This window comes from Erinaceus europaeus, chromosome 1, assembly GCF_950295315.1.
Source record: "Erinaceus europaeus chromosome 1, mEriEur2.1, whole genome shotgun sequence".
Lineage (NCBI taxonomy): Eukaryota > Metazoa > Chordata > Mammalia > Eulipotyphla > Erinaceidae > Erinaceus > Erinaceus europaeus.
In genome coordinates this window covers 33,663,252-33,685,222 of record NC_080162.1, presented here as the reverse complement: position 1 = coordinate 33,685,222, position 21,971 = coordinate 33,663,252, and the positions used below count along the sequence as shown (strand labels likewise).

The following is a 21,971-nucleotide window of genomic DNA, read 5'->3' as shown; positions in this document are numbered from 1 at the left end:
CAACTTCTGTTGATGAATGGGATCTTCCCATACTCATCTTTACCTTTCTGACTTACCTCACTTAACATAATTCCTTCTATCTCTGTCCAAGATGGGTCAGAGAAGGTGGGTTCATTGTTCTTGATACCTGTATACTATATAAAATACCTAGGAATAAAGTTGACCAAAGAAGTGAAAGACTTATATACTGAAAACTATGAATCCCTACTGAAGAAATTAGAAACTGATACCAAGAAATGGAAAGACATCCCATGCTCATGGATTGGAAGAATAAATATAATCAAAATGAATAGTCTCCCCAGAGCCATATACAACTTTAATGCAATACCCATCAAAGTTCCACCAAGCTTCTTTAAGAGAATAAAACAAACCCTATAATCATTTATCTGGAACCTAAAAACACCTAGAATTGCCAAAACCATCTTGAGGAAAAGAAACAGAAATGGAGGCATCACACTCCCAGATCTCAAACTATATTATAAAGCTATCATCATCAAAACAGCATGGTACTGGAACAAACATAGGCACACAGACCAGTGGAACAGAATTGAAAGTCCAGAAATAATCCCCACACCTATGGACATCTAATCTTTGATAAAGGGGCCCAAAGTATTAAATGGAAGAAGGAGTCTCTCTTCAATAAATAGTGCTGGGAAAACTGGGTTGAAACATGCAGAAGAATGAAATTGAACCACTTTATCTCACCAGAAACAAAAATCAACTCCAAATGGATCAAAGACCTGGATGTTAGACCAGCAACAATCAGATACTTAGAGGAAAACATTGGTAAAACACTTTCCCAGCTACGCCTCAAGGACATCTTTGATGAAATAAACCCAATTGCAAGGAAGACTAAAGCAAAAACAAACCAATGGGACTACATCAAATTGAAAAGCTTCTGCACATCCAAAGAAACTATTAAACAAACAAAGAGACCCCTCACAGAATGAGAGATCTTCACATGCCATACATCAGACAAGAAACTAATCACCAAAATATACAAAGAGCTCAGCAAACTTAGCACCAAAAAAGCAAATGACCCCATCCAAAAATGAGCAGAGGATATGAACAAAACATTCACCTCAGAGGATATCCAAAAGGCTAACAAACATATGAAAAACTGCTCCAGGTCACTGATTGTCAGAGAAATGCAAGTTAAGACAATATTGAGATACAACCTCACTCCTGTAAGAATGGTATACATCAAAAAGGACAGCAGCAACAAATGCTGGAGAGGCTGTGGGAACAGAGGAACCCTTTTTGCATTGCTGGTGGGAATGTAAATTGGTCCAGTGTCTGTGGAGAGCCATCTGGAGAACTCTCACAAGGCTAGACATGGACCTCCCATATGATACAGTAATTCCTCTCCTGGGGTTATACCCCAAGGACTCCATAACACCCAACCAAAAAGAGGTGTGTGCTCCTATGTTCATAGCAGCACAATGTCTCTGATATCTGATTACTGTAAAAAAATGGCGACTAATCCCTAGCACTGCTAAAACGGTATCATCTGTTTTCCATCTACACCATGCCTCGGCCTCGCGTGAGCTTAATGTGCAGCTTGGCGATACGAGAATCCGGCATGAAGCCCAGCCAGTCTATCTTGGCGTTACTTTCGATCGCACTCTGTCATTTCATGAACATCTCATAAAAACTGCAGCAAAGGTGGGCGTGAGGAATAACATCATTGCAAGACTGGCCAGCTCCTCATGGGGCGCGAGCGCTTCCACACTATGATCATCATCTCTGGCATTATGCTATTCTACTGCAGAATACTGTGCCCCAGTATGGTTCCATAGCCCCCATGTCCACTTGGTCGATTCCAAATTATATTCCTCCATGAGGATAATTTCTGGAACCATCCATTCCACCCCGGTTCCATGGCTACCAGTTCTTAGCAACATCGCCCCGCCAGATATTCGTCGGGATGCGGCATCATCTAAGTTCATTTCCCACGTCTACGCTCGACCGGACCTGCCAATATACATGGATATCTTCGTCCACCCTGTCCAACGCTTGACGTCTCATCACCCAATCTGGTCCCCTACGCCTACACTGAACTTCTCTGTTCCAGACTCTTGGAAACAGAGTTGGCAGTCAGCTGAGGTAAAGAACAAACACCTCATCACAGACCCCTGCAAGCGTCAACCCGGCTTTGACCTAGCACGTTATGATTGGGCCCTCCTCAATCGCTATCGAACAGGCCATGGCCGGTGTGCCGCTATGTTCCATCGCTGGGGAGCCAGAGACTACCCGAACTGCCCCTGCGGCTCCAGAAAGACTATGACCCACATAGTCGACGACTGCCACCTCTCCAGATTCAAAGGAGGTCTCGAAACTTTACATCAGGCTCAACCTGACGCTGTTGACTGGCTACGGAAGAAGGGCAAACGCTAGAAGAAGAAGAAGAAGCACAATTCATAATAGCTAAAACCTGGAAGCAACCCAGGTGCCCAACAACAGATGAATGGCTGAGAAAGCTGTGGAATATATACATAGTGGAATACTATACAGCTATCAAGAACAATGAACCTACCTTCTCTGACCCATCTTGTTTATTAATTTTTAAGAGAGAGGAGAATGAGAGAAACAAGAGCACCACTTAGCTCTGACAATGAGATCTGGGAATAGAACTTATGAACTGAGATTTACAGCACCTGTGCTGTATAGCCGGGCTAACTCACAGGACCTGAATTTATCTATTGCCTACTCCCCCACCCCCTGTCTCCTGTTTCATTTATCTCTACTCTAATCTTCATCATTATTTTCAGCTATCTTTGAATTTTAATTGCTCATCTTTTTCTAAGTCCTACAAGTGTAATATTTGTTTGTCTTAGCTCTTTCTTCTCTTTTAAATAGAGGTGCTTATGATCAACTCCCTTCTTTGCACTGCTTTTTTTGTAGCCCATAAATTTCACTATGATGTATTTTTGTCATTTGCGTAGAGATAATGTTTAAAAATCTTTGGATTTCTTTGTTCTTGGACCCACTGTGCATTTGATAGTGCATTGTTTAATTTCTACACATTTTTGAACTTCCTAGCATTTATTTCTAATGCCATTCCACTGTGATTTGAAAATACCCTTGATATGCTTGACATTTTCCAAAAACTTGCCACTCCCCATTTTGTGACCTAACATGTGGTCCATCTTGGAGAGAGTTCCATTCAGCAAGAGAAGAACGTCTGTTCATGGATCTATTCATTGCAGTGTTATTCTCTGTAGTCTTCTATAGTCGGAAGTGGAAGCTCACAGGCCTGTAGACTCACTAGGATAGGAACAGCATCCTAATTAAATCATTTACATGGTACGTTTTGTTGAGTTCTTACATTTTTAAAACATTTATTATCTTTAAATTTCTATTAAATAAAATAGATGGGGGGGGGATGGCTGCCAGGATTCTGAATTCATAGTGCTGGCACTGAGCCCGAGTGCTAACTTCAGTGGCAGAACAACTGCAACAAAACAAAGCAAAACAAAAACAAAAACAATAAACAACACCTACCACACACCTGTAGAGGCTTGAAAGCCAAAAAATGAGCACCAGTGTAAATGATGGCCCTTCATTCATAACATTATATAGATATTGGTTTGTGGATTGTGACAAATACATCACATTTATTCAAGACAGTTCAAAGAACAATTAAGCAGAAAGTACATACATACAGCTTCCCTGCTATTGTTTTGAATAAATGTGGTGTTTTAAAGTATAAAGTCTATAATTCCTTATGTGGAGAATAAACTGCCAGGGACAGCTACATTCCTAGTAAACATACTAGAAACTACAGAAGTTCATGGTTATTGAGGGGCTCCAACAGGCAAGGAGGAATCCCCCCTTAGTCTCTGTAATCTCTAGGTAAGCTCTGTAAAGAGAGCTGTTCTTCCTTCCTTTTCTCTGTACTGAAAAGTTTTGCATTTTCTCACCTGTAAATTGAGGCTGATACTGTAAGTCCCAATTTTCTAACAGGGTGGCTGAATGGATGTGTGGAAATTTCAGGTGTGAAGTGGCAGACTCTACTTCTACAAGTCCTTGTGCTTTCACTCTCTGTATGTGCCCCAATCTAAGCACCTACCCAGTGTGAAACTCAGGAGACAGGACTGTTTCTTGGGGGCAGCTATATCCCTAAGAGACAGCATAGCACCTGTGGATACTAAAACTCTGCTTGAATCAATGGAATTGGAGGCTCAAGCAGGAACAGGCTAAGCAGAACTGGACAGGTTTCTCTGAGCCTAACCTCTATCATTCTTGCACCTGTCACCCAAGCATGAGCTTGCTGAGAAATGGCATGCTGGTGGACCAAGGAGACTTTCCTTCAGTGAAAGTGGTGTGCTTCTGAAGTCCTGGGAATATCCACTTGGCTTGGAAAACAGCTACAATCTGTATTCACCCTACACTTCTCTCTTCTCCCTTAATTTTAAGAATGGTCCAGAAGGAACCACAGAACCTTAATGTTCCCCTTCCTCTGGGGGATCACCCCTGACTGTCAGCAGACTTGCTTCCATAATGCTTTCTGTTTGAGGTGGGCTGCATAGACCAAAGTAAGACATTCTTCCTCCCCAGGGCTTCAATCTCCTCATCTGTAAGCTGATGTCAAAGAGTATGTTTCTGAGACAACAGAGCCTTACCAACTGCCAGGGCTATGCCTCATGTCCACAGGGACTGTCCAGCAGTACAGTGAGCAGGCTCCTAGATAGATCTCTACCTTGCAGGAGACTTTCGATGGCGACCAGTGACTCCTTTCCTTTCTGCTGTTATTAGAGACAGAGAAGGGCTTGGCACTGGTACTTTTATTTTGCATGATCCCACTGAGCCTCCCCAGTGCCATGGTCCACCCAGCACTGGAAACTAATTCCAGCCCATTTCAACTATAGGAATCTTGTTTCTGAAATTTGTTATATAAATTGCAGCTATAGAGCCTGACTGACTGCTGACCAGACCAGTCAGTCATATTTGTATCTTTCTCTACTTGCTTTCTTTGGGAAGTTTCTCCACTCCATGCATGGCATCCAGGAGTCTTATTCTACCACCCTCCCCAGCTGTCCAAGAATTCTGATGTTGTAGCGCCATTGGATGCCCTGCCACCTTCCCCTGAGCAAGACAGGCATTCACATCACATCCAGATCAAACCAGATCCAATCCATGCAGCCCCCTAAGGAGATAATAAAAATTAAGACACAAAAAGGCATTCATCCTGAAAACACTAGAAAGTATGCATGAGGGAGTAGCCTAACTCTTCTGGGGAAGGTCTTAACTAAAACAGACTAAATTTGACTCTATAGGCTGGTCTAAGCATCCTTTTAAATTTTTTTTAATATGGGTGGGGGTAGATAACATAATGGTTATGCAAAAAGGTGTTCATCCCTCAAACTCCAAAGTCCCAAGTTCAATCCCCCACACCACCATAAACCAGAGCTGAGCAGTGCTCTGGTAATAATAAATAAGTAAGTAAGTAAATAAATAAATAAATAGAATCTCATTCTCAAAAAATATTTTATGGGGCTGGGTGGTGGCTCACTTGGTTGAGTGCACGTTACAATGCCCAAGGACCTGGGTTTGAGCCCCCAGTCTCTACCTGCAGGGGGAAAGCTTTTCAAATATTGAAGCAGTGCTACAAGTATCTCTCTTCCTCTTTATCTCCAATAAATAAAATTAATAATCATAAAAATATTTATTATGTTTATTTTAGTGTTTCTAAGGATCAAAAACTTGACCTCAAATATTTAAGCTATGGACTCAGTTGCTGAGTTTAGCTCCCCAGCTCAACTTTTTTATTGACATGAAAGAGATAAAGACTAGGATCAAAGCACCTCTCTACCATCCATGGAATCTCACTAACCTCTCTGTCCTTAGTGCTTTACTATGGTGATGAGGGTTGGACACAGGGTCACACACATGGAAAATGGCATCTATTCTTCTGAACCACTTCCCTGGCCCCCTGAATCCATATTATCAGGTGCAGCTGAAGATGGAGGCTTCCCACCTTGTCTCAAGAAGTGAAACTATGCGAGAACTGGGTTTAAGGGAAGACAGCTTCCCTCAGCAATCTCTTTCATTAGTGTCTACCCCACAGATCCAGAAAACAAATGGGAGTCACTACTTGGAAAGATAAATCAAGGTTCATTTTGTGGAACTTGTGGTTTCACAAGTACCAACATAAACCAGATGAAAGACAAGTTGAAGGGACCCAGGCAGTCACTCTCTAGAGTAGCAATAGGGAAACTTTTTATGTGCCCACAGTAATTTGAATATTTACTTACTTATTTATTTTTATTTTAATGAGAGAGATACAGAGAGAAAGACAGAAAGAAACACTAAAGCACTGATGATCTCTGGTTTATGGAGGTGCTGGGGATTGAACCTGGGAGCTTGAAGCCTCAGGCATGATAGTCTTCTGCAGAAACATTATGCTGCCTCCCCAGTCCCATTTAGATATCTATAACATCATTCATGTGCCATACAAAATTAGCAACTTAAAAATTAGAATTTAATGTTGCTATAAAAAACAAAACAAAACAAAAAAAATGCTGTTGCCTTGGTAGGGCCAGACTGAATAATTCTGGGGGTCTTATTTGGCCCACAGGCTGAATGTCTCCCATTCCTGCTTAGGGGGATGCACATTTCCTGGGGATGTCCAAGATGACTGAAGCTCACCCAGCATCACCACAGGCCGTCTAACTCCCCCATAGATGCCTGCTTAATTTGTAAAGTCCATGACAACTTTTTCCTTCTCTTATGTTTTGTGGCTACTGTTGGTCTATCATATTCGGAACATCTCCCTATGTTTTATTCCTTTTATAGCAAATATTGTCTCTTGCATTATTGAATTGGGCTTCTTCTCCTTAGGTGTTTGTTTTATCATCCTAGAATTGCTCCCCTTTGCACTAAGAATACTGTGTCTTTGGGGCCTCATTCTGAACCCCAATTCCCCAAACTGCAGTTTGCAGGAGAGAAGCAAACCCCCTACACCAATGTTCCTTCCTCCCAGGCACAGGGCAGCCTCAGGCAGGTTCAGTGTCCAGAGGCCTCTGAGGTGGCATCTGGGAGATACTGCCTTTCCCAAAGGCCCAGGTCAATAAACTTTGATTCAGAAAGTGTTAATCATGGTCCCCTGTGCTGACAGAGGTCCCCCTGCCAGGCAGAGGTGTTCTCCCCACCTCACTGCAGTCTGTGGACTAGAAAATCAAAGCAAGAGGTGCAGAAGGTCCTGACTGGAAGGAAGGTGGAAAGCTGCCTGCCTGAGGCCTGTGGGGACTCTGAGCAGAAGCTGGCCTTCTAACCCCCAGCTGGCCATGCAGAGACTTGGGTACAGTGTCCATCACAGCAGGTGCAGAGACTCAGATCTAGGAAGCAGCTCTGGGGAGCAAGGCCAGGGGAGTGTGTCGGAGATTAGGCCATCCAGAGGGCACAAGTCTTAGTGGGGAAAGAGAAGGTCCAGAGAGACCGGGCTAAATGTTTGAAGTGGGGGGAATCAAGCTTTCCATGGTGCCCCTTGAGGCCAGAGAGAGGAGTGAGAAGAGGGCTGCTGCTGGGTCCTAGAGAGATGTATTGTGGGCAAAATCCCTGACTGGGATGGCAGTGAGCTTCACTGAACCTCCCACTCAAACATTTCCTCTGTATTGCTGGGGGAAGAATAAACAAAATAAGAAAAACAAATACGGGACAAGGAACCAAATCAATTCAATTCGCTGATGTTGTTCTGATGGCACAGGTATGGGAATCCAAGATACAGATGGGCATAGCTCCAGCTACATTAGCTGCCCCAGGGAGCAGGGTGGGGGCAGTACCAGGTCCTGGGACAGAGAAGGGCTGCTGAGGGTCTTTCTGATATTCAGCCAGCCCACTTCTGCTGGGCTGCCCTGACTTCCCTGCCTCCTGTCAAGCTGCTGCTGAGAACCAGCAAGCAACAAGTCAAATGTCATGCAGGGTGAGGAGCCAGTGCTGTTATCAGCATTATGTGACATGCTTGCCTGCCCTCAGCATGGGAGTCCCTGTTCCTGCCAGAAGGCAGGAAGCAAAGAAGCAGAAAAGAGCAACAACCCAAGAAGTTGACACCTAGGTCTCTTCTCTCTTTTGAGACCAGGGTAGGTCTTCTCCTTCCTTCTCCTCCTCCTTTTCTTTCTTCTTTTAATATTTTACTTATTTATTTATTTGATAGAGAGAAATTGAGATGGGAAGGGAAGACTGAAAGGGAGAGAAAGAGTGATACTGTAGCCCTACTCCACTGCTTATTAAGTGCCCTCCACTGCAGGTCAGGACTGGGGCCTTGAACCCAGGTCCTTGTGTATGGTAACATGTGCACTGAACCAAGTGTACCACCACTTGACCCTGACCCTGCTCATTAGAAATTAATTTTTCTCTTTTTTTCTTTCCTCCTTCTTCCTTCTTTCCCCCACCCCTCTACCTCCTTCCTCTTTTTTTTTTTTTTTTTTAAGCCCAGAACTATTTTGGGTATTTTTTTTTCCTTCAGTGTTATCGCTGGGGCTCAGTGCCTGCACTATGAATCCACTGCTCCTGGAGGCTATTTTTTTCTTTTTGGTCGCCCTTGTTGTTTCTCATTGTTGTTGTTGTTATTACTGTCTTGTTAGATAGAACAGAGAGAAATCGAAAGAGATGGGGAAGAAAAGGGGAGAGAAAGATAGATACCTGCAGACCTGCTTCACCACTTGTGAAGTGACCTCCCTGACGGTGGGGAACCAGGGGCTCAAATGGGGATCCTTATGCCTGTCCTTGTGCTTTGCACCATGTGCACTTAACTCACTAGACGACCACCTGTCCCCCATTCTTCCTCTTTTTAAATTACCAGGTATAGTCCAGGTATTACTCTCTCTATCCATATTAATATCACTGGTTGACTTTTTTAAAGAAAGAGGAAAAGAGAGGAGAGAGGAAGGGAAGAGAGGGGAGGGGAGGGGAGAGATGAGGGGAGGGGAGGAGAAGGAAGGGGAGGAGAGGGGAGGGTAAGGGAGAGATGAAGGGAAGGGAGGAGAGGGGAAAGAAAGGGAAGGAAGGGGAGGGGAGGGAAGGGGAGGAGAAGAGAGTAGAGGAGATCACAGTAAGAGTACCCATGAGAATGTGGTACTCACATATGGTGTGCCTCCTGGAACCTGAGCCGTGAGCATGGCAAGGTAGGCACCCTATCATGTGAGCTATCTTTCCGCACATCCATGGACAATCATGAAGACCCCTGTGCCTTCCCCAGCCCCACCCATGCCTAGAGGAAAGGTAATGCTAGAAGAATGGAGCCCCCATCTTCCTCACAGATGAGTTAATGCACTGCTTCTCTAGGAACAGATTTGGCATGGGCACGGGTGTAGACATAGACAGTTTGTAGTTTCCATTACACACCCTTACTGCTCAGGATCTTCCTCTGTATAGTGGAGACGGGTGTGGAGGACATGACCCCCATAGGCCCAAGGGCAAGCCTGATGGGCTGTGCTGTTTGCTGTTATCACTGTATTCATCCCTGCCTGGGGATAAGACCTGGGGGCCCATGGAGAGCTCTGGTGATTACACTGTGACCTCTCCTACTGGGGGATACATAGATGAAATCACCCCAGCATATCATCAAAGTGTGAGGAGAAAGGCAGTCAGGTGTGGCTCCAGGGCAGCAGAGCCAGTTCACAGACCTGGAGCACAGGAATTGCAGCCAGAGGGGATTCCCCACACCTGAAGGCAGATGTCCCCATGGAGAGGACACTGGGGGGGGGGGGGAGAAGCCTGGGAGACAGGGAGGATACAGGGTGTTCCTAGCAGGGACAGTAGGCAGGGTCTCAGGTGAGGGAAATAGACTTAGCTGGGAAAAGAGATATGGAGCAGATTGGGAAAAGGACACTACATCTCTCCTGGATTTCCTGTGCCAAGAATCCAGGAGCTACCTACCCCTCTTTCAAGATCCACTGCAGAACCTCACAGAGGCACAGCAGCTGGTTACTCAACACAGGCTCCCACACATCTTGGTTCTGTCCTGTCTGTGGCACAGTGGGATGCCTCTTACTTTGTATGTAAGGCTGATGCAAGGGTGATTTCCAGACCTCCAATGCAAGGCTTGACATGCACAAAATACCAGTACTTGCTATAGGAGAAAGATGATGTTGGGTAAAAGGAAGATGATCAAAATAGCACTATTCTCTTCCTTTTCCCCCAGTGCATATTCACTTCACTAGGGATTGAAGACCAGGAGCTGCTTATGCTGGTCTCTCTCTCTCTCCCTCTCTCTTGCTAGCTTTTCCCTTTAAGGTTTCTCTTCTTTGTTCCATGCAGGGAGGCTTTCCTGAGCTGGATGACAGGTAAATTTCATCCCCTACCAAGTACCTTGGATATTCCTGGTTGCCCACAATATTTTGCTTCCTTGGAAGAGCAAACCTTTTGTTACATTCTCCTGCTTTCTTTACAAAATTTCCTTTTGTCTAACAATGAAGTGTCTGAAAAACAAGGATTGAGGAGAGGGAGAAACAAATTAACATTGGATGAAAAGGCAGAGAACATAGCTGGGTACAAGCAGCTCATGATGGCTTCCAATGATGAACCCCTTGGCGGACTCACCTCAAGGAGAGGAAGGAGAGAAGAACTCCCTCAGCCCAGCACACACCTGTAGTCCAATTACAGTCCAAGGCTTACAGGTGATGAAGGAGACTGCCATTCTTCAGGGGCCCTCCCAAAAGCTTCTCCTTAATCTCCCTTAGAAATAGAAGTCGTCTTGGTTCTCAGCTCTTTATGCTGCAGGGAGATCACTGCTGCCTCCTGGGTGGGCTGGAGTCCTTCCCCAGGCAGTTGTGATAGTGTCCTCAACTTGGTCATGCTGAGTCCTGGACATTGCCTCCAGCTTTCCAGGTAGTAGATACACTACCATATAGGACCCAAGAAGCAGTATTGTAGAAGGCTCCTAAGGAATGTTTATTAGCCATAGGCTAGGTCAGTGGTTCTCACATTCTAGCTACAGAAACATTAGCCCAAGAGGGTGTTGAAGGTCTACATCCTGGTCTTGCAAAACAGCTCACTTGAATAGTGCACCTGCTTTACCTTCCTTAAAAGCTAGGTTTGAACTAGTCTCCTGTCGGTATGCTTCTAAATTCTGCTTAAGACCCTTTGTTTTGATCATCACATTAGGTTCCCTTGTATTACTTATGATGTGGTCTATTTACATAATCACTCTTTTACCTGGGTCCCACCCTGCCTGCAGGGTATTGGTTTAATCCCCACTGGTTAGGTGGAAGCTTTCTATGTTCTGTTCGTGCTCTTTTTTTGCTCCGTCCCCTCTCCTAGTCATTTCCTTTCCCTTGCCACTTCCCAGCATATGGTACCTGAACAGGGATGAGCAAATGGCAGCATATGACACCTGAACAGGGCTGGTCTAGCTTCACGAGCGGTAGAGAGATGACCAGCGACTTATGGCTGAGCTGGGAAGCAGTATCTCGTTTATTAATCAGATACATTGCCTTTTATGCATCTCTTCACCGGAAGTGACAAGGGAAAGGAAATGACTAGGAGAGGGGGCGGAGCAAAAAAAAGAGCAGGAACAGAACATAGAAAGCTTCCATCTAACCAGTGGGGATTAAACCAATACCCTGCAGGCAGGGCGGGACCCAGGTAAAACAGTGATTATGTAAATAGACCACATCGTAAGTAATACAAGGGAACCTAATGTGATGATCAAAACAGAAGGTCTTATAAGCAGAATTTAGAAGCATACCAACAGTCCCCCTGTAAACACAAAATAAAAAAGGGTAAACCCTGTCTGGGGAGGTGGCCCAAGAACAGATCACATGCTTTGCATCCATGGGACTTTGGGTTTAAGCAGTGGTACCTCATATGACAGACTAGGGCTTTGTTGCTTTTGTTTGTTGTTTTTAATCTCTCAGACACATACATAATCATATGCATAAAAATAAATAAATAAATAAATAAATAAATAAATAAAACATTTTTAAAAGCTAGGTCCCAGATCCAGTTTCCAAAAGTGTCTAGTCAGGGCATCACCAGGGGATCCTGGGAATATGTATTCCCTCCAGTCTTTCAGGATTCTGAAGCAGGTGACCTAAGGACCAGAGGCGGACCAGAGGTGGATCAGAGGGGAGTCAGCTGCTGACATGGAAGTGCCCTTTCAGGAGGGGTGGGTAAGCTCCCTGAGGGTTCACAGGCTGCTGGTCTGGGGTAGAGCTGTGAATGGCTGGGCCATGGAGTACCCCCCAAGCCCTGTCGTGAATTGCAGCTCCTGGCCCCTCTTCTCCAAAAGCTACCTCCTCACTGTTTCCTTTGCAGCAAGCCTGAGAAACCAATGCTCTCTACTGGGCTCACATCAGTTACTGCAGGGCTTCTCAGCCTGTATCCCTGAAAGTGCAAGTTCCCACAAGATGTGGGGGATGGTGTGAAAGGGTTTCCTTAAGAAAATAATGAGGGGACTGTTGCATGCTGGAGTGGCTAGCTCAGGTTAGAAGGTTGGATGGGATCTGGGGCTGCAAGCCAGGGCCTGACCTCTCTGCCTGCCCCTCTGCTCTGCTGTGTGATGGGAAGGAGGGAGCTTATAGAAAGAGTTAGAACCACTCTGAGTGAATTTGCATAAACTCCTTGATCTCATTCCTGCCCCAGTCTGATTTTCCAGGCCAAGATAAGCAGATCCAAAGTGCAGAGAGCAAAGGCACAGAGGACTGTGTTTCCCCAATGCTTGCGTCTTGGAACCAGCATCCTTTTCTTTACTGCAGATAGACCTGTCTCCCTGAAGCCCTGTAACAGCTGGTTCTGGAATGTCTCTCCTGAGGGACAGTTTGGGTCCCACTCAGCCCTTCTGAAGACAAAGGCACAACCCATGATGGCCATTCCAGCACAGTGACAAGGAAGCTGAGGCATCCTCTTCAAGCTCTGGGCAGGAAGCAACCTGAGAACATAGGGGAGCAGAACGTAGTCTTTCAGAAATGTGAGCACAAGTCCTAGAATTCTCTCTAGTGTGGATTTCAAGTGATTTGTCCAAGAGACCTCCCTAACTACACAGCATCTTGAATCAGTCTGAGCATAATGAACTGGGCACACCTAGTCAGGGGGTGGGTAAGCTGTTCCTGTTCCCAGGCTGGAACTGGGACTAGAGGAGGGACTGGGTGGGCTAAGAGCAGGTAGTGCAGATGTTTTTACTAACTGCAGTTAGCAGATAGGTGAGAAACTGCACCAAGCTTCCACTTGCAGACAGAGTCTACCCTGCCTCTAAAATCTTCTACCCTGCTGTGCTAACATGCAGGCCACCCTGCACAGGTGTTTGTGTGAGGGTGAGAGGAAAGACCACTCTAAGCTTTTCTGCTCTCCTGGTCCAGCTGACTTTGACCTTGGGCGCCAACCTTTTCATTCAGTCTTCTTTCCCTCCTTGGCAGCAGATTTCTTAAACCAGAACTAATGCATTCTGGACATAGAGCTCCTTCAAACCAAGACAAAGAAAATTTGAAATATCGCAGCAAACAAAACCTCTTTTCTTCACATCTCCACACTGAAAGAGAACATTTACTCACTTTTCAAGCTAGTGATCCCTCAAAAAACTACCCCCCCCCCCAAAGAACTACTCCTCCGCCCCAAGCCCCACTCTCCCAGCTCAGAAATCACCAGAGCAGAGCAAATGGAGCTGGCCTGACCTGTGGGGCTGATATTCTGACAGCTCCTCTGTCAGGGAATGTCTGCCTGCCTTCCCTCAGGCCTCTAATTTCTTTCTTGGCTTCTCAGGCCTAACAGTGTGTTTCGGTGTGCACACAGAAATTAGTCTGGTCCTCCATCCTTAACAGGAGCCAAGGTGCAGAATCTGGACTTTGGGGCGGAGCAGGGCGGTGTGCATGTACATCCTCATCTCTCTAATCTGCTAGCCTCTCAAGATTTACTGTTGGGGGCCAATATGATTCCAGGTCCTGGGGGTGGGGTAGGGTAAGCAGGTAGGGAGATAGGAAGACACCTGCAAGGAAGGAAAGATGGATGTGTCCCTCCTATCCAGCTAGGGTCTGAGCAGGAAGTTGGACCAAGCTATCTGGGAGTCCCCAAGAAGCGGCTGCCAGGATTTAGGGGCGGGGACACCCGCGCCTAGTTGCCCCATTCCCCGTTTCTGCTGTCAGCCCGTGTGACCGCTTCTTTGGCAGACTTGGACTCCAGTCTTCCGCGGGGTTGCGGGGCTGCGGGGCTGCGGGGCTGCGGGGCTGCGGGGCTGCAGGGCTGCGGGAGGGGCGCGGCACGCGGCGCCTTTAAGGCCCGCGTCAGGCCGGGCGGGCGCGGGGGAGCGCGGGGCCGGGCGGGGGGCGGGGCCTCGGTGGGGCCGCCGCGCGGCTTCACCTGCTGTTCGGAGCGCGCGGAACAGAGGCGCCGGCGGCTGCGTGGCCGGCGGGCAGCAGACGCACCGGCCCGAGGGAGCGCGCCGCCGGCCAGACTTGGCCTGGCTCCCGGAGCCTGGGCGGCGGGCGCGGCGGACTGGAGGCGCTGGGCCCGCCCGGGAAGCGGCGGCTGCGGCGCCCATCGGAGCGGTGGCCAGAGGGAAGCGGGCTGCGGGCGCCGGGCTGCGGGCGCCGGGAGCGGCGCAGCGGGGAAGATGACCGCGGGCTCCGAGGTGCTCCTCGTGCTGCTCTCCATCTCAGCCGCGCTCCGGGTAAGTTGTCGCCGCCCGCCCCGGCCTCTCGGAAGCCCTGGGCGGCACGGCTCCCTCGGCCCCGCGGCTCCCCGAGAGCCCCGCCGGCGCTCGCTGCACCCAGCAGACTCCCGCGCTCTGCGGAGCCGCCCGCGGCCGGCGGGGGCCAGGGAGCCGCCAGGGCAGTGGAGGGCGGCGTCCCGGGCGCGGTCCAGTGTGGGTGGCAGCCCGGGGGCCTTTCTGCAGCGGGACCCCAGGGGTCCCTCCCCGCCCCGAGCCAGCGCCGCTGTCCGGAGCTCGCCCGCCGCCCGCCAGCGCCCGGTCAGCTGCCCGCTGGCGGAACGCGCGCGCTCCCCACCGCCGGGAGCCCCGCGCCTCCGGAGTTGGCGAGCTCAGCCCGGGTCCGGGCGGCGGGCGAGGGGAGCGCGGCGGCAGCCGGCCAGGAGTCGGGGTGCTGAAGGCACCGGGTCCGACTGTCCCTGTCCGCAAGCTGGGGGGTTCCGGCGCAGCTCCACCGAGGTCCTCCGGGTGTAGGCTGGGACAGTCGCTGGGTGGATGCGGAGGAGGAGGTGCTCCGCGGGGCACCCTCGCCGCCCGGCGTGACTGGAGGGAGCTGGACTTTGGCGGAGCCTTCACTACTCACAGCGGCCAGCAGTGCCCGGCGCCCGATGGGGGCGCAAGATGAGGCAGCAGCCTGGAGCGCAGTCCTGGCACCTGCGAGCTTCGTCCCGAACTCGCTCCGCGTCCATCTGGTTGTAGGGCCCGCGGGGGCTGTGTATTGGGCTGCTTCTGGGGGCGTCCCTGGATGCTGTTGGAAGGGCCGCGGGAGTTGCTGGATCCCCCTTTCGTGGCCGATTGGCCTCGCTGCCTCCTCCAGGGGCCTCCTCCCCGGGACTGTTGCGGGTCTTTGAAATAAACAAGTGCTTGCTGCCTGAGGCCCCCTGTTAGCTCTTGTAGCATAGGATCTGTTCTCAACACCTCTCCACCCCCACCCCAAGACAGGTCGAAACTTTGCTGACCAACTTTGGCCTCCCCCAGCCTAAAATGCTATTTGGAGCTGTGCTCCCCAGGAATGAAGCCCTGGTTTGGAACTTACCCCCAAGGAATCACCTGCTCACCCTCCTTCTCACACACACACCCCCCCCCCCCCCCGTGCTTTTGAGAGGAGGGGCTTCAAGTCTGCTGTTTTCATGTCCATAACCAAAGTCATGGCTGTGGTGAGCAGGCACTGGTGTCAGCTGTCCCCTGGGCTGTCTGTGTTCATCAAGAGCCTGGTGCCACTGGTGTCCTCTTCCTCTTATGGGCAGACTCCCAGATAAACTGTAGCTCCCACCCTCAGAGGCCTGGAGAGGGGGCTTACTTGCTTGCACCTCCTGTTGCCTAGGGTCACTGGCTTCCCAGCAGGACAAAAAGAGCAAGGACTCAGAAGGACTAGAATTCACCCATCTGGGTGAACTGGTCAGTTAGGAGAACTCTTACCTGGTGGGGCTGGAAATCAGGCTCCAAGGGGTGGCAGGTGTCCTAGAAAGTGGAGGAGAGACCCTCCTCACTCAGCCTGCACTGTAGCCTCCTGGGGACCATGGAGTCTTAGTTACTATGCCTGCTTGACCCTCTCCTTCCTTTCTTCCTGGTGACAGCAACCTGCTGGGCAGCCCCCCACCCACCCAAAGCCTCTCACCTGGGCAGAAGGGTGAAATGGGTCTGGGGAGATTGAACTGTCTGCTGTCTTTGGAACCCCCTGAGTCACTCCCCTTGCCCCAGTCCCAGTGATAGTGGCCTTGCCCCCTGGGGCACTCCTGAGTCTCCAGGTCAACATTGCGCTGAGTCCTCTGAGACCCCAGAAGCAGTCACTGTTCTTTCTGGGTGGTGTGGGTCCCTTTCCGTCAAAGTCAGAGCCCTTGTCTCTGCAGCCACCCTCTGTTCTACTTGGGCTGGATTCAATTTCCATGAACTTTCATTTCCTCTTACCTTTCTCCTCTCCCTTTTCAGGCCCATAATGGGGATCTTACTGCCAGGGAGGCTTGCAAGACTGGATTCTCTGAAGAGGATTACACAGCGGTAATCTCCCAAAACATCCTAGAAGGAGAGAAACTACTCAAAGGTAGAGTGGTGCATGGCACAGAGGGGTGGACGTGAGTGGCCTCCACACTCTGTTGATGGACAAGGCCAGGCTGGGCTAGGCTGTCTGAGCTGTGCTCTGTAAGATGGTGGAGTGAGGTCAGTGCTGTACAGAAGAGTAGATCTAAAGGCATTTGTGCACAGGTGAATGATTCAGAACCCCTGTCATTTTTTTAGTGCATTGAATCATTTCCTGGGCAACAAATTGGAATTCGGCTGCAACGTCACCCAAATAATGGGCAGAGAGTGACTTTCTTACTAAGTATTTTTATGTATGAAATGCTGGCTTCTTAAATTATCCAGGCATTGAGATGCATGATAAGGCAGACGGTGTTGTTGGAAATGCGGTAAATAAGCCCACAGACGTTCTGTTCGAAAATGTGGCATTCATTTTCATTACTGCCCCACTGACAACACAGAAAACACACATACAGGAGCAAGCCACCAATTAGCTTTATCGTAATTGCAGGATTATATCCACATTTGTGATGGGGAAGTCAGAGAAAGCTTCAAAACTCGCATGACAATAGATCATTCTGCATATTGATCTGCTTCCTTTTCAAGACAAACTAATTAAATTTTATATTTGCATGGGAGGGGGAATAAATCAGTTCTTCCTTTCCTGAGCTTTCAAAGGCACATAGTAAGCTTTGGCTATGCTTTCCATTCTGCCCAGGTTTCCCAGCAGTAGCATCTTTTAACCACTTTCAATGTGATGGAGTGAAAGAACTTTAGATAAAGCATCAAAGCTTCATTTCAGCACCCACTGCTAAATAACCCTCAGAAAGCAGACTCTTTTGCCAGTTTGGTGTTTTAAGAGAGGACAAAGAAGCTCTGGGAGGTGGAGCTCTTTGTGTTCAAGAACAGACAGACACAGACAGTAGGGTGATGTTTAGATTATACGTCCCTCCTCCCCGAGGCTTGTTGATTTACCTTGTTTATGTTCCACTCTAAGAATCCAGATTTTTATTTTTGTACTAAGTTCAACTTTTCTTACGCATTTGGCATTTGTGATCATCTGAATTGACTGCTAAAACAGGTGCATGATGCTATTGCTACTTTCATTGATGAATCCCTACTAGTGAATTTCCTCCCCCTCCAAACATACTTGGACAGTCAGCCTAGATGCAAAGTGGTGTGTGGTTGAAGCAGATGAATCTGATAAGTGTGTCACAAAGATGTGCTGTTTATTTCACCATGTATATCTTAGCTAAAAGGGTAGAACTCAGGGACTGTTGATAGCTTGAGTGTCTGTAGAGACAGCATGGAAGATTCCTGGAAACTCACTATTAACCCATAACAGGGCACACTCAGTGAAGCACCATCGTGTGCCTGTCCTGGGAAGGGAACTGAACATGGCATGGTATTGGACTATCTGTTTTTACTCAAGAATCAAAGGAAAACAAAAATGTTTCTGTGCTAGTAGTGATGAGTGCTGACTGCTATGGAGGTGGACAACAGTCTCATCCTTTTAGGATTTGAGTGAATGTTCTGCCTTCCAGGGTGCCCTGGGCTTGCAAGTCTTTGCTGCAACCCCTACTCTTGGCATATGTAATGGGAAAGCTGTACTTGGAGGTCAGGTGTTGTCCTGGCCCCTCCAAACAGATAGTCTTGACCCAATGAGCAGCAACATGCTACCATTGTAGGTGAACTTGAACCTGCTTCTAGGGTTTACTGGTGTATACCTCACTGTCACCATATGTATACCTAAGATGAGACCTGGCCTTGGTGGAGGAGAGACTCTTAGGTGTCCCCAAGGACCGGGGCTGTGCTCTTCCTTCCCAAGGGCTGGGCTCCAGTCCATGGCACCCCCTGCACCAGACTGTTTTCACTGTTGTACTCTCTTCTTTTTAGTTCTTAATTTTTTTTTTATTTGATAGGACAGATAGAAATTGAGAGGGGAGGGGGAGAAAGAGAGGGAGAGAGACAGGGGGACACCTACAACACTGCCCCACTGCTCATTGAAGCTTCCCGTCTGCAGGTGGGGAGTGGGGGCTTGACAGTCCATGTGCAAGGTGATGTGAATGCTCTCCAGGGTGCACCACCACCTGGTCCCTGGTCCTCTCTTCCTAAGCATGCTGGTTCTCCTTAAGGTAGGGAACCTCAAGGACAGAGATTATTTTTTTCTCATAGAAACAGTCTTGCACAGTGGCAGGAAGCTGCCCACTCATGTCAGGCCAGATGTGAATTTCTTTATTTACTCAGAAATTGTTCCCAACTCCGAGACCATAGTGAAGACTCTGTGTCAGACATAAATACGAGGCACAATATTTCTGTTAATCTGCTAGGAATCAAGTTGAAAAGATAATGACTACTCATAATTGAGTTATTCCAAGGGAGAGAGCTTAGCCTTAATTTGACAAGAGTGGCTTCACAGAGTAACCGTTTCATTAGAAGCTGCCACCAGCCATTAAGGACCCTCCTCTGCTGCTTTCCCCTTTGCCTGACTCAGCTTACCACCTGCCTCCAACATCCAGGTTCCAGAAGGAGCGATTTGTTACACAGTAATTAACTTGTTTGTGATAAGTGGATGGAAGAAATGTCGTGGCATTTTGTTTTATGTCTAAATGAAAAGCATTTGCATTCTTAAAATTCCATGCTAATTAGGTCTAAAATAGTTCTCCCCAATAGGGTAGTGACGATGATGGCAGGGCACACCCTTTGTACAGAGAAGCCACCAAGCATGGCTGCTGGGGCCACATTCTGGTCCCCTCCACCCATTTCCTGTCGGTGCTTTTCCTGGGATCACAGACTGTAATTGCATCTCCTCTTACTCTGTAGTTTTGTTTTCAGGATAATTCACTTACGACCGTGCTCAGTGGTGCATGTTAATGTCTAAAATAGGATGGCTTAAGCCTTTTTCTTTCGGTAGAAACAAAACATTCTCTGAGCCTCTGTTCAGTGCTGGGCAGTTGCAAAGCTGGTGTCCTTTTCTTTGCTGAGTTAATAATTAAGCATCCTCCAGCCTCAGGCCACAGCTTTGGCAGAGTCCTTCCTGACTCTCTCTGGGCAGTGGGGCAGAGCTCTGGAAAACCACACCAGAACTGGGAGGCTGCAGGTGGCACAGTGGGAACCCCAGATGCATAGCATGTCTCTGCATGCGCTGGGAGAAGAGGGTCAGGGGAGTGAAATGGGTCCTGAGGGCAGGAGTGAGTGGTATCTGGAGGTCACGTAATGGACAGGGGGGATTTGTTCCAAGGATTCCATGGAATGTAACATTCGCATGAAAGCCTGCCCTCTGCCCTCTCAGTTCAGGGTCACATGTGTCCCCTCACATCTTGCTGCTTTCTTCCTTTAGTGATGAATTTATCTGGTCAGTCCTCCTCACTTCCATTTCATCTGTAAGGTTTGGGACAGAGTCCTCTCAGCCTGGTTTAGCAGAATATTCTAGACCAATGGGAGAAAACCGCTGACAAAGAAAAAGCGTTATTTTTTTCACTCACCTAACATTGAAGAACTAGGTAGTCAGGGACTGGAGCTATAGATAAGCCACCCCATCATCATGTACCTCATCTCCTCTTAGCACCCTACTGCCTTAACTGTCCGCTTATTGTCTCCTTATTGTGAGCTGGTTCTGTGACCCCAGACACTGCATGCTGAGTTCAGAGCAGGTGAAAGAAACATAATGGTACCATCACTATCTCTTCCCTATATTAAGAAAGTGGTTTCTTAGAATTTCTGTGAATGTTCTCCTACCCCCGAGAAAGGTCATCTGCCTCTTCCAGGAGAAAGAGGGGGAAAAGGAATAGGGGGCTGGAGAGAAGAAAACTATCATCTCATTTGATTTCCACCTATTAAGGTCCATCACCTGGTAGGGGAGTAAATTATTCCCCAGAGCAGTACTGAGCTTCTGTTTGGGGAAGAAAGAAGGGCCTACCTTTGCCTCTCCATTTCTCGAGCCCCTTTTACCCTCTGCTCCATGCCTGAGTTTCCTGACTTTACTTGTCCTTTGTACCTTGGGTCTTGGCCCCTAATCATGGCATCAGCCACCGCCCTCTGCTACTTTGTGAAGTGGTGTCTGTGTCGAACATTGAACCATAGCGAGCCTGTCATGGGCACTAGATACATACTGAACAGATGACATGAACACTCATCACTCCTAGCCCTCTGGCCTGGAAACAAAGGAATTGGTGCCTGTTTATGCAGCCTAACCATCAGGTAAAGTGCAGCTTTTTATCCACCTCTACCTGGAAGCCAGGGCACCCTGTTGAACTCTGTCCACAGAAGCTCTGGCAAAGGTACCTTGGTCCCAGCAAATAAACAGCAGTGAGTAAGGGTGAAGTAGTGGTCTCCTCAGCTCTAGGCTGGGACTGCACTTGCCCCTAAGCCACCCTCTTCCTGAGTACCTCACTTTCTCCTCCCCTCCTTCACCCCCATCTCTGCCCCTCCTGTCATCTGGGGTGCCTAGGAATTCCCAAACCCTGTGAGGTACTTTGTTAATGATGCTGCTCTTCCTTGCTCTGACTTGACTTTTGGAGGGAACAGTATTGCCAGGGGTTTCCCAGCAGCCCTTTTGGACTGTCACTGTGTAGGATTCCAGTGTTCAGAGGATCAGAAAGGGAAGTTTATGTTTCTAGAACACAGTAGCTATTGACGAAGGACACCAACTCAGTGATGAGATGCAGAGAGCAGACTGGACACCAGACCCCGGCCAGAGCTCAGTTTGGTTTGGGGTCGTGATAGCCATGTTCAGAACAAAGAAGCAAGTCTGCTGCTATCCTTGTCCCTGCCATCCTGCACATTAGTACCCACAGGGCTCCCGTATACCACCATCCCCAAGGGCAAGGGCTGGCATAAGATCTTTCCACACTGAATCCCAGAGGCCCTAAGTCAGGAGTCCCCTTCTATCCTGTGATCTCTGCTCATTCCATAGTCGCCTGCTATTGGGTACAATTCTTCCATGCAGAAGGGTTACACACAGGTAAACACAGAGTAGTGACACAAGAGTGTGGAGTCAGCCCCACTAGGGCTTAAAGACCAAGATCACTTCTTTTGAAATCAATTCATTTTTAATCAGGACTTAACATGCAAGGCCGTATTGCAGGGAATTCATGCAAATCACGATATTATTTTTGTTTTTGTATCCAGAAATATGTCACTTTTTTTTAAATTTTTTTATTTATAAGAAGGAAACATTGACTAAACCATAGGATAAGAGGGGTACCACTCCACACAATACCCACCACCAGAAATCTATATCCCATCCCTTCCCCTGATAGCTTTCCTATTCTATAACCCTCTGGGAATGTGGACCAAGGTCATTGTGGGATGC

General features: G+C 48.2%; 1 protein-coding gene across 1 annotated transcript in view; it reads left to right on the top strand.

The window, feature by feature from the left end:
- Positions 1-14,242: 14,242 nt before the first annotated feature.
- Positions 14,243-21,971, top strand: part of CDH4 (cadherin 4) — a 572,130-nt gene continuing 564,401 nt past the window's right edge. The window contains exons 1-2 of the mRNA XM_060180138.1: positions 14,243-14,602; positions 16,571-16,682. Coding sequence (XP_060036121.1) covers positions 14,546-14,602; positions 16,571-16,682 — 169 coding nt within the window. The 5' untranslated portion in view covers positions 14,243-14,545. The remainder of the gene's footprint in view (positions 14,603-16,570; positions 16,683-21,971) is intronic.